Here is a 13,576-nt window from a genome sequence, read left to right on the forward strand (position 1 = left end):
TTTCACAAATACTCCTATTTTATTTATCTTAGTGAGTATCAAAGCAAGTACAAGAAGAAAATTGAAATCAGATTGGTAATGGTTTGGGGTTTTTTTGTGGAATGTGATTTATGGAATTCTGGTTTCCCATGTGATGTGCATTGGAAAATTGTGAAGCTTGAGGAATTAACAGAAGGCCTGAATGTGGATTAGCCATTTCTACAGGACATAGGAGAAGCATATCGAGGAACCAAGCAGTGGTTATACTTGATTCTGTGCATGCTTCATTTTACATACAGGCTACGATGAAAAAGAAGCTCAAGCATTTGAAATCAGTGGTTGCAATGGTGCAAAGTTTGATGTAAATAAGAATTAGAATATGATGGACCAGACTGCCTGGCATATCTGTGGGATTCATAGTTCTCTTTGTACCTTTTGACTCCAGACCAGAGAAGGCCTTGCATTTCTTCTACGTTAGTATTTCTCAGTAGGCTAAATGGTGACAGCTTCCTACATCCCTCCATGACCCAGATTGCTGGAGCTGCACAGGAGTCGTGTGATGCTGCTTTCTTCATCTTTATGCAAACCTCTCTGCTGTGCTTCTGTTTTGGGCTGGCATTTGGCAATGCACACTGACAAATAAAATCTCTTATGTAAGGGGTTCTCCCCAGGGAGGATCCTCTGCCTCTTGTATCACAGTGACGTGGCAAAGAAAACCTCATGTCAGCATCATACCCCATCAGCAGGCTGATCCTTCTGCAGTGAGGGACAAAAGGACAATCCTTTGTGCCCAAGGGACAGATAGGCACATCTTCCTTCTCTTGAATAAGGGTTCCTTGCCATAGCCAGTACAGAGGACCGATGGGATAAACCCCACCTCTTTGTAGGATTCATGTTCTTCAGATCACTTTCCTCTTGTCCATGGGGCTGACAAAGGTACACCTAGGGCTGGATTCAGTGAGAGGTGGGGAACAAGCAGAGCTCTGGAAGGAGGAGGCCTCTGTTTGTGAGATGAGCCATGGGAGAAAGGCAGAAAGGCTGCAAAGGAGACAGCACGGGAAGGTAAAGGATCAAGGGAGTTTGCATCAAGGAGGAGTGAAGAGTTGCAAGGGAAAGCAACATAAGGAAGAGGGAAGCAGAATCTCTGTACTTATATAAGAACATTAAAAGATGCTGTCATAGATGAAAAGAAAATGTAGCAAAGGGAGAGAGGATAAAAGCAGAATGAAGGTGTTTTTCAATTACATTCAGGAAATGTAATACTAAATGAAGCAAAAGAATACATTGCTGGTGTGAGTGTGATTGATTTGGCTGACGTCCGTTTGCTCCCTCCTACTGAGCAGCTCAATGGGCTGCTGAAGAGAAGGAAACATAAATCTCCCGTAGGTGAGGTATGTTGTTGATGAAAAAAGCTTGGCATCTTGCAGACTTGCCTCTGCACTTGACTGATGCTGATGTCTCAGACCACAGACATCGCTTTTTGGATCCTGTACAAATTCTCAGTGGTGCTGCAAGGGGCCATTCCTCCCCACTCCTGTCCTTGTGTAGGCATGGGCACCTCTGACTCAAGATGCTGAAGCTGAAAGCTAATTGTCCTGGTCTGGATTAATGCTTGTGGCTGTCTGAAAGCTGCTGTAAGTGCAGGAGAGGTGATGAGAATGGGCAGCTGGGGGTGGTGTCAGAAAGAACCTTCCTGTACAGTGGTGACACAGATTTATGCCGGATTACAGTGCTCATCTCATCAACAATTGGCAGCACATGAGTCTCCATGCACATAAGAGGCCTCTCCTGTCTTGATTCTCTGGTGCATAGTAATGTAGGAGTTCTTGTTTACTTATCAGAAACAAAGCTGAAAAGAGAAGAGGAAGCCCAAGGCAGCCTCTGTTTCTTGCAAGCTGTCAGTTCTGGCCCCACTCACAGTTATAATCTCCCACATTTTTCTTGGCTCCTACCACTCATTTCTCTATGCAGCTTCCAAGGCTCCTCCTTTTCGGTGCTCCTGTGTAGCACTGCACTACGTAGAGGAGGCTTTGGTCAAACCCTCCAGAACTCCATGTAAATTTTGTCCCAGTACCTACAGTGAGGGCAGGTTCCATGGGTCTCTCGGTATCTCGAATACACATTCAGAGCTCACTTGAGCTACTTGCAGAAGAGAAAAGCAAAGCCCATCTCTCAGCGTATTTATAGCTCCTTCATTGCTCAGGGAGGTTTCCTCGCTAGTTGTCTCTTGCTAAACTAGGACTGCACTTTTTGTCTTTTCTTACATACATTAACGTAGAAAAGTTACTTGTGCCTCCCTTCTTGATCAGAGGCCTTCTCAGCGAGTCACTCTTGGATCAGTTCCTAGCCCTGTTCACAGAACACTGCCCACGCTTTCAGGGACAGAACTTCACTACCCCCTTTAAATAAGTGTTTCCTTTACATGGGAAGAGATTGCCACATGGTGGCAATTTACCTCCACTTTACAGTTGTATATACAAGTGCCTAACCCACTTTGGATTCTTTTCCAAATAAGTTTTCCTTCAGCCCTTCCTTTGCTCTTGGGAAACACTGGTGCTTCAATGTTGAGATTCCTTACTCCTTGTTTGATTTTGTAGGGATGTTTGTCCCTCTTGTGTATTCTGTCCCACTCCACAATGCTTAGGATGCCATTACTTTTTCCTTCCTCCTTCCAGCCTTCCTACCAAAAGAGGATATTGAGACGGATTTGGATTTTACGCAGTCCTTGACTACTTTCTTAAAAAGCCATGTAAACTTTTCTTTACAGGCATGAAAGGAATGACCACAGGGACAGCTGAGGGAGCAGGGAACCATGTCAGGACAGGTGCAGAGGGTTGAGGCAGACTGCAAGCCTGTGCCCAGAACTGCTTCCTACGACCCTCTCTCCTCAAGCTGACCCAGGGAACGAATGAGGAGCCCTAACCCAGTGTCTGCTGTAATACCATTGAAACCAAATCATCTCTATGAGAAGTTTACACTGTTACTTTTAAAAAAGGCAGCAAACCTGACAGGAGTGCTCTATAGCAATCATATTGTGAGGATGTTAACCCTTTGGTGCTCTGAAATGTGTCCAAAGCAGGGTCCCATTCCCTGCTGTCCCTCATACGCTGCTGCCCAGGGTCCAGCACTCTCATGCTCTCACCTCTCAAAAGAGCAAGCACCCCTGAGGATGCTGCGTGCAAGTTGAACTGTAGCATTGAAGGAAAAGTATCTCACTCCACTGCACAAAAACAGCAAGAAAAAGAGGATTCCTGGCACAGCAGGAAAGCCAAGATGTCCCTGGAGTAATTCCAAAGTCTTGCAGGCCGATGTATTTTTACAGCACCACAGAAACATGAGATCTTATTTTTCAAGAGTTCAGATTATAGGTTAGTGCCTCTTGTCCTTTCTTTGTGTTTTCTTTTAGATACGAATTAGTTAAGAAGTATTGAAACTGACCTCTTACTGAAATTTGTCTGTGCCAACCTACCACTTTTTGTTGGCATATGTGTTCAAAGCACTATTTTTCTCTGTATTGCATTTTATTCTTAGATGGCTGAAATAGATTTAGAAGTGTGAGTATTTGTTGAGCAATGTTTAGGATCAAGCACCATTTTTTGCCGTTTAACCATCATAACAAGCATATATTCAGCAGACATTATGAATAAAATTCCATTGTATGGAATTGTCCTCAGCTGTGAATTATATTTTTCATGGCAGATTTGCTCCTCTGACAGAGAAAATTCAATATGTAGCTGCATTTCTATTACAGATACAGTCTTCTGCTAGCCAACAGATAAGCTTTTTATCAGCAGCCATGCTTCTGGGGCACTCTTCTGGGCTGCTGCCAAGCTTTGCCGTCCTTCCTTTCATGAGCAGATCAATGTGCAAATATTTGAAAACCCTAAATAATATAACAGCTACTTGAATGCATGCTTGAAAAAAAACCCAAAAATCCCCAATCGAAACAACACAGGACAAAGTCAATTTCAGAACTCTTACACCTACATAACGGACTTTATGCGAAACCAAGGAGCACAGCTGGCACTTCCAAAGATCCCATGGACCACAGAGATCAGCTTTTCCTCCAAGCCCCAGTGGAAGCCTCTTTGCCACATCGCCCCTCAAACAGAACATGCAGTGCCAGCTTCAACTGGAGCCAGTATGACGAGGCTGGGTAAAGAACATGATGAAGAATAAGTGGACAGGAGAGGTAACACTGTGTGGTGTTTTATGCATAGGAGGAATGCAGAGGTGTGTGCGGTGTACAGCCACTGGTTAGAATCCAGCCTCAGACTCTGAGACGCCCAGCAGGTGCAGCTGTGTTGTCCACTGTGGTTGCTGAGGGCACCTCCACTAACAACTGAGCGCCCTGCATGTTAAACGAGGCAGTGAAACTCTTCAGCTCACACTGCCACACAAGCTGCTGGCTTTAGCCCAAGTGCATTTTATGTTCTCTGCTCTTGTGAACTATTCCTCTGTTCTCCTTCTTGCAATGGAATAAGAACCTGTGGAGATAAGATCCTTTTTCTTCCCTGCTGCCCTTCAGATGAGAGGATGTGCACTTGGAGTGATGCCCATTAGCAGAAGCGGTGTTGGAATACTGGAATCAAAAAATTCCCCATGGAGAAACAGCAGTGGTAAAAGAAGAAAACTGAATAAAATGAAGTGAAGGACAGCTATTGAAGGAAAAAAATGAGAAAAGAAAGAAGGAAAACTATCTGGAAATTGGTTAATTTGTGAGTGCAATATAAAAAATTAAAAAAAAAAGTACAAGAAAAGGAACGGGAAATCAACAAAAATGTCACAACAAGCAGAATGAGAAAGGCATAAGCAATAAAGCAAGGGAGGCAAAAAGATAAATCTCTACTTACTGCAGGGTTGTACCACAACTTGCCTTACATTTTTTTAAAATATAAATCTATAAATAAACCTTGTTGGCTTTTTTTCCCATTGAGGGGGATATAAAAGATGCTAATATGTTCTTACAAAGGGTAAATAGTTTAAGGGGATGATACTAGTGACACTGAAGAGTTAAAATGAAGATCAAAGCTAGGACTGCCAGTATAGGGTCTTTAGGTTATCCATATACTGCTACAGCTCTAACAGATTAAAGACTCATTTGAACATAAAAAGATGAGAAATCATAGGGATCATAGCCATTATAAAAATGCCTTCATTACAAAACATAGTAAAGGCCCAATTCTTTCAGGCTCAGATCCAAATAATTCTTTATGAATAGTTCCATTAAAATTAGTGGAATCATCTTGGTGGGATCTGTTCCTCATTAAGAATAGCATTTTCCAAGGTCAGTCTGCTCAAGCTCAGTGACATTTTTCAACTCTTAGACCAGTTTCCATTCTGACCCCTGGAGTAGTAAGGGTTATAGTGATGTTTTGACTGTTCACTTCCATCAGCAGCAGTGCAGTTATACAGAGAAAATTCTTCTCCTTTTCATAAGGAGAAGAATCTGTGCTCTGCAACCGAAACTCATCAGAGCATTGAACACTGTTAAAGTAGGTGCTACTTCCAGCAGCAGTCTCTGGTGCCATGGGGATGAAGGTTTCTGCATTGAAACTCTACAACTCTTTGGCAACAAGGGCTGTTCTGGGACCAGCAGGACAGGTAAACAAGTGTATCTCTCCTTGCTCTCAAAGCCATAGCTCTCTTGGCCATTAACATTTCAGACTCACTCGGTTAAAAAAGACCCTGAATGATGTAAAAGTTGCACCACAGAACAGAGAAGAACAGACTACCTTTTTAGGCTCCATTTCAATTGTCATCTACTATAGTGATATGCTCTCAGGTCAAGTCAGGTTTGTGGAGAGAAGAAAAGTTGTGTTTGAAAGAGAATGTGCTTCTGAGACAGTTTCTTTCTTGCCATTTCCCATGTGAAGTGCCAACAATTCCAGGATTTCACATAAACTCTAGAGTAGGATTGGAAATAGATATGTAAATTTCAGTGTATTAGGACTCTGGAAGTTGCAAGCCCCAGCTAAAAAGCAGCTATAAAAGGTAGTTGCTCAGGTTTGGTGTTTGTACCTTCACATTTCCACCTTTTACTGTCTGTTCATTTTTTCTCTGATGCTAATATTATGCATGTTATGATCACTGTCACCTTCCACACAGGGCAGATAAAGAAAGAAGGCAGAAGTCCATGAAAAAGCCACCATGCCTTCGTAATTACATTTAGCATTATGGCTTCCAACACAGACTTGAAATTTGTGACTTGGATTCCCCTATAGGTCTGCAAGAAATCTTTGGAGTACATCGACTCCCGCTGCTGACAGATGGCAGAGCAGAGAACAGCAACTATGAAGATAACAGTATTTCACCCACGGGTTTTTCTTACTACGTAGTAGCATAAGGTAGCTGTGAAATCAGTGGTGTTTCAGAACACTTCTTGCAGTACTGAGATTTCTGGCTGGAGGTAGCCCAAACACACAATCAGTCTAGAAACTCTCAACCCCAGCAGAGAGGTCACACGAAAGTGGAAGATACCTAGCCAGATGACAGGCAGGTTTATGTGGGTCACGGCTGTTTCTACTATGTGCCAGAGGCCAAACCTGCTGCTTTTCACCCTGAAATGGGGAACTACAAAGCTTTAAACCCCTCGGGGATTTTTCCCCCTCAGCTTGTCATGAGAGCGGCTGGGCAAGATACAAAAAGGAACTGCAGAGAGGAAAGACTGAAAAAAATGGAAGCTTTAATATATTCCTACTCTCTGACCCCATTTTTCCTTTTCTGTGCATCAACAGTTTTAATAATCTGGCAAAAGCAAACCCTGAAACTAGAAAACCCTTTCCTAACCAGTGTCACAAAACCCCTTGTCATTTACTGAGAATCATTATGATGAGACTCAATGGTTTTAATATTTTATCCCTTCTCTTTTCTTTTTTCCCCTTTTCATTTGAAACCACTTAATTCCTCATTTTTAAAATAGCTGTTCTGAAAAGACCAGTTTGCATTTTAAAGCAAACAAAAAATTAGGATCTGCCTATGGAATTGGGCTTGATATGGTAGTGGCTGTTAAACAAGATAGACGAATAACAATGATACAAATCAGTGAAATCACTCTTACATATAATCTCTTCACTACGAAATAAACCACTGCTACATCCACGCTTAGTGTATGTAAACAAAACACATGGGGGATTTCCCACTGCTGGTTTCTTTCTTCTAGGGATGGTTATTTTCAGTTCATAAACTCTCGGCTGTCATCCCTGATTTATCCTCGCAGCAGATTCCTGTTGGGGTCACAGAGCTGGGAGCTGGGGCGATGTGGCACGTCCCCCGCTCGCTGCGCTCTGCCGCCCCTGCCAGCCACAGTGCTCGTAGCTGGGGTTCGTGTTCCCTGTTAACCCCTTTCTCATCCCTCCCTCTGTCAGTGCCTGACATTTTGTGCATCTTGGTTGTGCTCCAGCACGGCGAGAGCCGTGTGAAGGAGAGGCACCAGCTTAGTTCCTTGGTGAGCATCCTCCTTTAATTCGGGGACGGTAGAGAGGGCTGTTAGAGATAAGGAAACCCCGCCTGCGTTCAATCTGCTACCCAAACAATGGCTTTATTTAAAGATATGAAGACATCGCCGTGTAGAGACCCTTTAAAAATGTTTTAGCCTTTCCCAGCCGTGGAGAGAGCGACCACTTTATTTGCTGGAAAGGGCTCTTCCCGCCCCTTCCTACTCCTGCCCTGCCTCCGCCCCCGCCTCCCTTCCCCATATATTATTACTCTATGCCACCACGGCTCGAACAGTCCCACGGCGCTCCGTGCCCGCTCCGCGGCGGGCGGGCCGCCTTTCCCGGCGCCGGGCAGCCCGCGGCGGCGGGGCGGCTCCCCGGGCCCGGCCCGGCCGTGCGGAGCTGTCTGTCCGCCGCGGGTGCTGAACCGGCGGAGGCGGCCGGAGCCCTCCCGGCCGCGCCCCGGGGCCCGCAGCGGAGGGAGGCGACGGAGGGGGCTCCGCAGGGGATGGGGGGAGCCGGCGGCCACCCCGCGCCGCCCGCCTGAGGAGCCCGCGCACAAAGCCGCGCCGCGGCCATGGAAGAGGAGCTGAAGTGCCCGGTGTGCGGCTCGCTCTTCCGGGAGCCCATCATCCTGCCCTGCTCGCACAATGTCTGCCTGCCCTGCGCCCGCACCATCGCCGTGCAGACCCCGGAGAGCGAGCAGCACCTGCCGCCCCTGCTGCACTCTCGGGGCCCCGCGCCGCCCGCCGCCGCCGCGCCGGGAGCGGGGCCGGGAGCGGGGCCGGGAGCGGCCGCGGGCTCCGCCGCCTGCCTGGACTCGGAGAGCGCGGCGGGCGGCGGCGGCGGGGACCACGCGGACAAGCTGAGCCTGCACAGCGAGACCGACAGCGGCTACGGCTCCTACACCCCCAGCCTGAAGTCCCCCAATGGCGTGCGGGTGCTGCCGCTGGTGCCCGCGCCCCCGGGGGCGGCGGCGGCTCCGCGGGGCGCGGGCCCCGCCAGCTCGTCCCTCACCTGCCCGCAGTGCCACCGGAGCGCGTCCCTGGACCAGCGCGGGCTCCGCGGCTTCCAGCGCAACCGGCTGCTGGAGGCCATCGTGCAGCGCTACCAGCAGGGCCGCGCCGCCGCCGCCGCCGCCGCCAAGTGCCAGCTGTGCGACCGCAGCCCGCCCGAGCCGGCCGCCGTGCTGTGCGAGCAGTGCGAGGTGCTGTACTGCGCCGCATGCCAGCTCCGCTGCCACCCGGCCCGCGGGCCCTTCGCCAAGCACCGCCTGGTCCCGCCGCCCGCGCACCCGGGCGCCCCCGGCGGCGGCGGGGACGGCGGCGGCGGGAAGGGGGCGGGCGGCGGCCGCAAGCTGCCGACGTGCGCCGAGCACGACCTGGAGAACTACAGCATGTACTGCGTGAGCTGCCGCAGCCCCGTCTGCTACCAGTGCTTGGAGGAGGGCAAGCACAGCAAGCACGACGTGAAGGCCCTGGGAGCCATGTGGAAGCAGCACAAGGTGAGTCCCGGCAGCTGCCTGGGAGCTGGGGTGATGCCCGGAGCTGGGGTGATGCTCAGCACCGGGGTCTGTTCACCCCAATGCCCCAAAGGTGGGTTGCAGTTTGTGGGACGTGAGGTTCTTCATGTCTGTCATCCTCTCAGACTTTTGTCCCTTTGGAGTGGTGCTCTTAGGTTCTTGGCCCTTCCTGACTTCCCACTGACCCCACAGACTCTGGTCAGGGTTGGAAAACCCAGACTCCCTCTCATGTTGGCCTCACCTTGACCAGTGAGCTTCAACCAGGTCTCAGGCAGGTAGCTGGAATTAGCAAGTCCACTCACTAACTTGTTTGCCTTCCACAGGGTCCTTGGCTGTCTTGTCCTCAGCCTTGCCATGCTCTCGCAGTGGCAGCAGCCACCTGTGAGGAGACAGGCTGGTTGTTCCTTCTTTTCACCACCTCCCTTTCATCCACGACTCAGTGCAAGCTGCCACAACCGTATGTCAATGAGGGAGAGTGGCCCACAGCCACCCAAATGTTTTAGACAAGAAAGCATGGTACAGATGATCATGGACATTGGGTGTTCTCCTGGGCCGTAAAGAGGTCTCCTCCCACTCCATTCCCAAAGAAGCCGGGAGTAACAGCTGGAGGGACTTTCATGACTCAAAGATAAATATGAAATTGTAGATGGGGACTAGGGACAAGTAAAGCTTTTTCTGATTCACATATTGTCACTGTCTGATTCTGATGCTTCCCTGCAAGTGGTGCTCCCTACTCCTCCCCGGATTCCTTTATTGTAGAGGTCAGAGCCATTTGCTTGGCTACGCAGGGGTTTAGTGAGGTCTGGCAGAGCTGGTGGGTCACTTGGTCATGCTTTCCTTGCTAAAAATAAGGCTTTGCCACCATGTGAATAAAGAGCAAGACATGGTCTTAGAAGTTAAAAATGTGTATGAAGTTAGTCCTTTCTTGCTGAGAATGGTGCACCCTGGAAAACTGCTTAGTGAATACCTATGAACGTACAGAGGGGACTTCAATACCTGAGAGCTGAGGACAATCCTTTGGAGCTTCCTGCTGTACTGGGGATAAAGGACTTCTCCCACAGCTGTGCAAAGAGCACTTGACCAGCTCTGCTGGCTGCAGGATTCCCTTCTTTTTACTCTCTGCTTGCAGTTAGCAGTAAAGAAAGCACAGAGAGATCCTTTCAGACACCGCAGGAGAGATCAAAATCAAGACTGGTGTCATCATCCCTCAGCCATGGAGTGGTTGAGCACAAGATAGGCTGAGGTATTTGGCAAGGCAAAAACCTGACTTTCTATTTTAAGAAGATGCGCCTTGGGGTGATCTGCATTGTTTATCCATCCAAGAATAAAGACAAACTTCTTGTGGAGGTGTTTCAGTCTGAATGTTCTGCCAGCATCTCAGCCATTGTTACTCCCTAACACGATAAGTGTTTGTGCAGGGAAGTTCTCTTGGCCCGGAAGCAGCAGATTAAATATTTGCAGCTGCTGTTCCTATCCCAGTGTCAGAATCCACTTCTGAGCAGAATTGTTCTGATGAGCAGGGTCTGAGTTCACAGTTACAGCGTGGCTGATGTTTTAGAGCATGAGAGATGAGCTTGTGATGTGTTATGGTCTACCTTGAGTTAAAACTGTTTGATGCTTTTCTGAGCATTACAGTCCAGTGTAATCAAAGTTTAGAATCAGTCATTTTCTCTCTTTCCTACTGTCAAATAGTGAAAAAAACCCTTTTGGCTTGTATTTTTACTGCATTTTTTTTCTGTGACTGAGGTATCACAGAACATGATTTTTCTCTCGATTTGCATATTCATTCAATGTCAAAATTCTAGCATAAAGAAACCCTCAAAATTTAGTAATTTGGGGACTCTGAAATTATGCTCTTGTGAATATTATATTTTCCAGAAAAATGTGCTTGGCACAAATAAATATAATGGAACTGTATAGCCAGGCAGCCTAAATCATCAGCTCACGTTCATTCAGATAAATTGTTTTGGAATTAGATGCTTCTGCTTAGAAATAGTTTTCTGATAGAGCAATTTCTACAAGTTTATTACCTGCAGTTACTTTGGCCAAACCATAAATTACTTACATTGACTGGTATGCCAAACATAATTTAAGGTTTATGTGTTCTCTCCAGATGCTCCAGGCGTAGCTGGTAGAGGCAGCTGAAAGGTTTGTTCTTAGACCAAGAAGCCTTCCTTGTGCTAGCCCTTTGTTTGGCTCCTCTTTTGTCTGGGCCTTATACAGTGACCCAGTGGCAAATTACAGAGTGTATAACCTTTGCAGACCATGCAAAGAAGTGTGCACTTACCCTCAGCTGCACTGCTGATACCAAAGCTCTACTGAGCTGGTTGGCCCCTGTCAGTGATCCTGGTTCCCCATTGCACTGCTGTGTGTAACTTCTCCTGCAAAGTAAATTTGGTGTAAAATAAAACAACAAAGTTCCAATGGCACAAATCTATGAAAATCCCTGGTTTAGCTGGACTTCATTATATTCACTTGCCTAAAAACTGCATCTGGACCAGCAATTCAAAGTTATTATGAAAACCTCTTAGTTTTCTGTTGAAGTTTAATCCTTTCATGTCTTCCTAGCAAGCACAGTGGTATTGTAATAACATTTAGGTAGGACTTCAGACCTGTGAATATGAGGAATGATGGGGGACACATTTCAGCTCTGCCCATTCTAAAGGGTTAGTTATATGAGTGTACCAAAATGCTGAAAACACCCAGATAGGTCTGTGAAGGGCAGGGAGCTGCCTGCATTTCCTGACCTGAAGACTTGTGTTCCCATAAACATGTGGGCTTTATGGGAATTTGACACCAGGACAAGCTTATCTAATCAACAGCTAAAGGGAGATGGAGGGAAGGCAAGCTAAATGAGCATGAACTGTTTGGTTGAAAAAGGACATAGCCATTATCTGGTTCATTTTCTGAAATTAGAGGTCTTCCCTGCTCATCTGGGTTTAATTACTTACCCTTGTGATCTCTGTGTTCCTGTAATTGATGGAAATAGGGACTTGGTATCCATCTCCAGCCCTCACATTATTGGTTGCAACACCAGGTACTAAAGTAAAGATAACACCACGGTGTTCCTTTGGTGTTCCACCAAATGGTGGAGCACCATTTGTCAGGAGTTATTAATGGTCCCAGTCAATGGAGCTTGTTACATCTCAGTTTGACTTACAATAAATATTTCTGCAGTATGAAAGGTTGCTCTGGGTGTACAGGGCATTTTCTATAGCTTGGGTGGTTTACTGAGGGCTTAGTCATGTAACTCCACTTGATTTTAATGAGAAGTGCATGACTGAATTCCTCTGATTTGCAAGGTATCTTTTACAAATGCTTGGAAAAACAAAGCTATTATCTCTAAGTGGGTTTCACAAATGGAAATCTGATCTTCTACTCGGCTTCATGCTGCAGCCGAGTTAATGCAACCACAGGTTTTAATGAACAGATCAATTTGCTTATGAGCCTTTTAGACAGTGACATGGCAGTTTCTGTTGCAGCTCTCTGTGATGGGAGTGTGCCAGGAGCCAGGAGTGACTGTGCTGATTGCCATTGGTATATATGCTGTTTGCAATTCGTCTGTGGTGGTTTTCTACAGCTGCTGTGATGCCCACATGCTGCCTTTGTCTCTTCTGATCTGGTGAAATGCACTTTGAGATGATTTGAGAGCTGGGGCAGATGTTGGGAGAGTGCAAGTTTTACTTTTGTTGGGACCAACCATTGGTTTTGATTTGAAAGAAAGGAACCCTTGCCTCCCTGGGACAATTTGGTCAGGACAGTCAATGACAGAGAATATAATGCTTCTGCCACCTATTTCCTTATTGCTTACACCCCAACTGCTTTGTCATGTTCTGCTCTCACCTTGTTCTGTGTCATCTGGAGAAATCAGAGGCTCAGATGTGCCCTGTGAGTGGAGCAGAAAGTGTGATCAAAAAAGTGGGCTTCAAACTTTGGCAACATGATCAGCCTGTGCAGAGCTGACCTCAAGTCCTGACTGTCTGATCTGGCAGAAAACAGAGACTCTTTCATGGACCTTCAGTTTGCTTCTGTGGTCTCCTGTAGTGTTAATATCAAACATCATCATTTCAGGTTTTTGCGAATTTTATGCATTTACAAGGGTTTGTGTAGGAAAATAGCTAAGATTCAAATATTGAGAAATAGGCACAGTAACGTGTCTTCGCTTTACATTCGTTACAAATGAATTTTGTAAAGCATATTCTCGTTTAGAATTTAGCACTAATGTGCTTTCAAGGGTCACTTTCCCGCCTCTTGTTCCCCAGTCTTCCATACGTCCAGGGTTGCTCTGTCCCAGGTGCAGAACCTTGCAGTGACATCAGCCAGTTCCTTGAGTACACTTGGTGAATCCTGCTGGGACTCACAGACTTACTGGAATCCATCTGGAGTGGCAAATCCTGCACAAATTTGGGGTTGACTGGGAGTTAATCATTCTCACAGCCGTGGTCCTCCAGCTCAGGGCACGGGGACCCCCAGAATGCATCACTGGGTCTGCCAGGGCAGAAGCACTGATTCCTTCCTGTCCTCAAAGTTCATCAACAAGCCTCTGGTCAGCTTGGAGATCTCAGGTGTTAGCTGAAGAAAGGGAAGTTAGGCCTAGAGTGTGGACTTCAAAAAGACATATTCTGTGTGCCTTACTGGT

General features: G+C 46.9%; 1 protein-coding gene across 3 annotated transcripts in view; it reads left to right on the plus strand.

Moving 5' to 3' along the window:
• Positions 1-7,992: 7,992 nt before the first annotated feature.
• TRIM67 (tripartite motif containing 67) overlaps positions 7,993-13,576 on the plus strand; it is a 32,890-nt gene continuing 27,306 nt past the window's right edge. For 2 of the 3 annotated variants that reach the window (XM_063391889.1, XM_063391890.1), the window contains exon 1: positions 7,993-8,919. In XM_063391889.1, coding sequence (XP_063247959.1) covers positions 7,993-8,919 — 927 coding nt within the window. The remainder of the gene's footprint in view (positions 8,920-13,576) is intronic. The other variant, XM_063391891.1, reaches the window with a different exon arrangement.

Source organism: Prinia subflava, chromosome 2, assembly GCF_021018805.1.
Source record: "Prinia subflava isolate CZ2003 ecotype Zambia chromosome 2, Cam_Psub_1.2, whole genome shotgun sequence".
In the NCBI taxonomy this organism is placed as follows: Eukaryota; Metazoa; Chordata; class Aves; order Passeriformes; family Cisticolidae; genus Prinia; species Prinia subflava.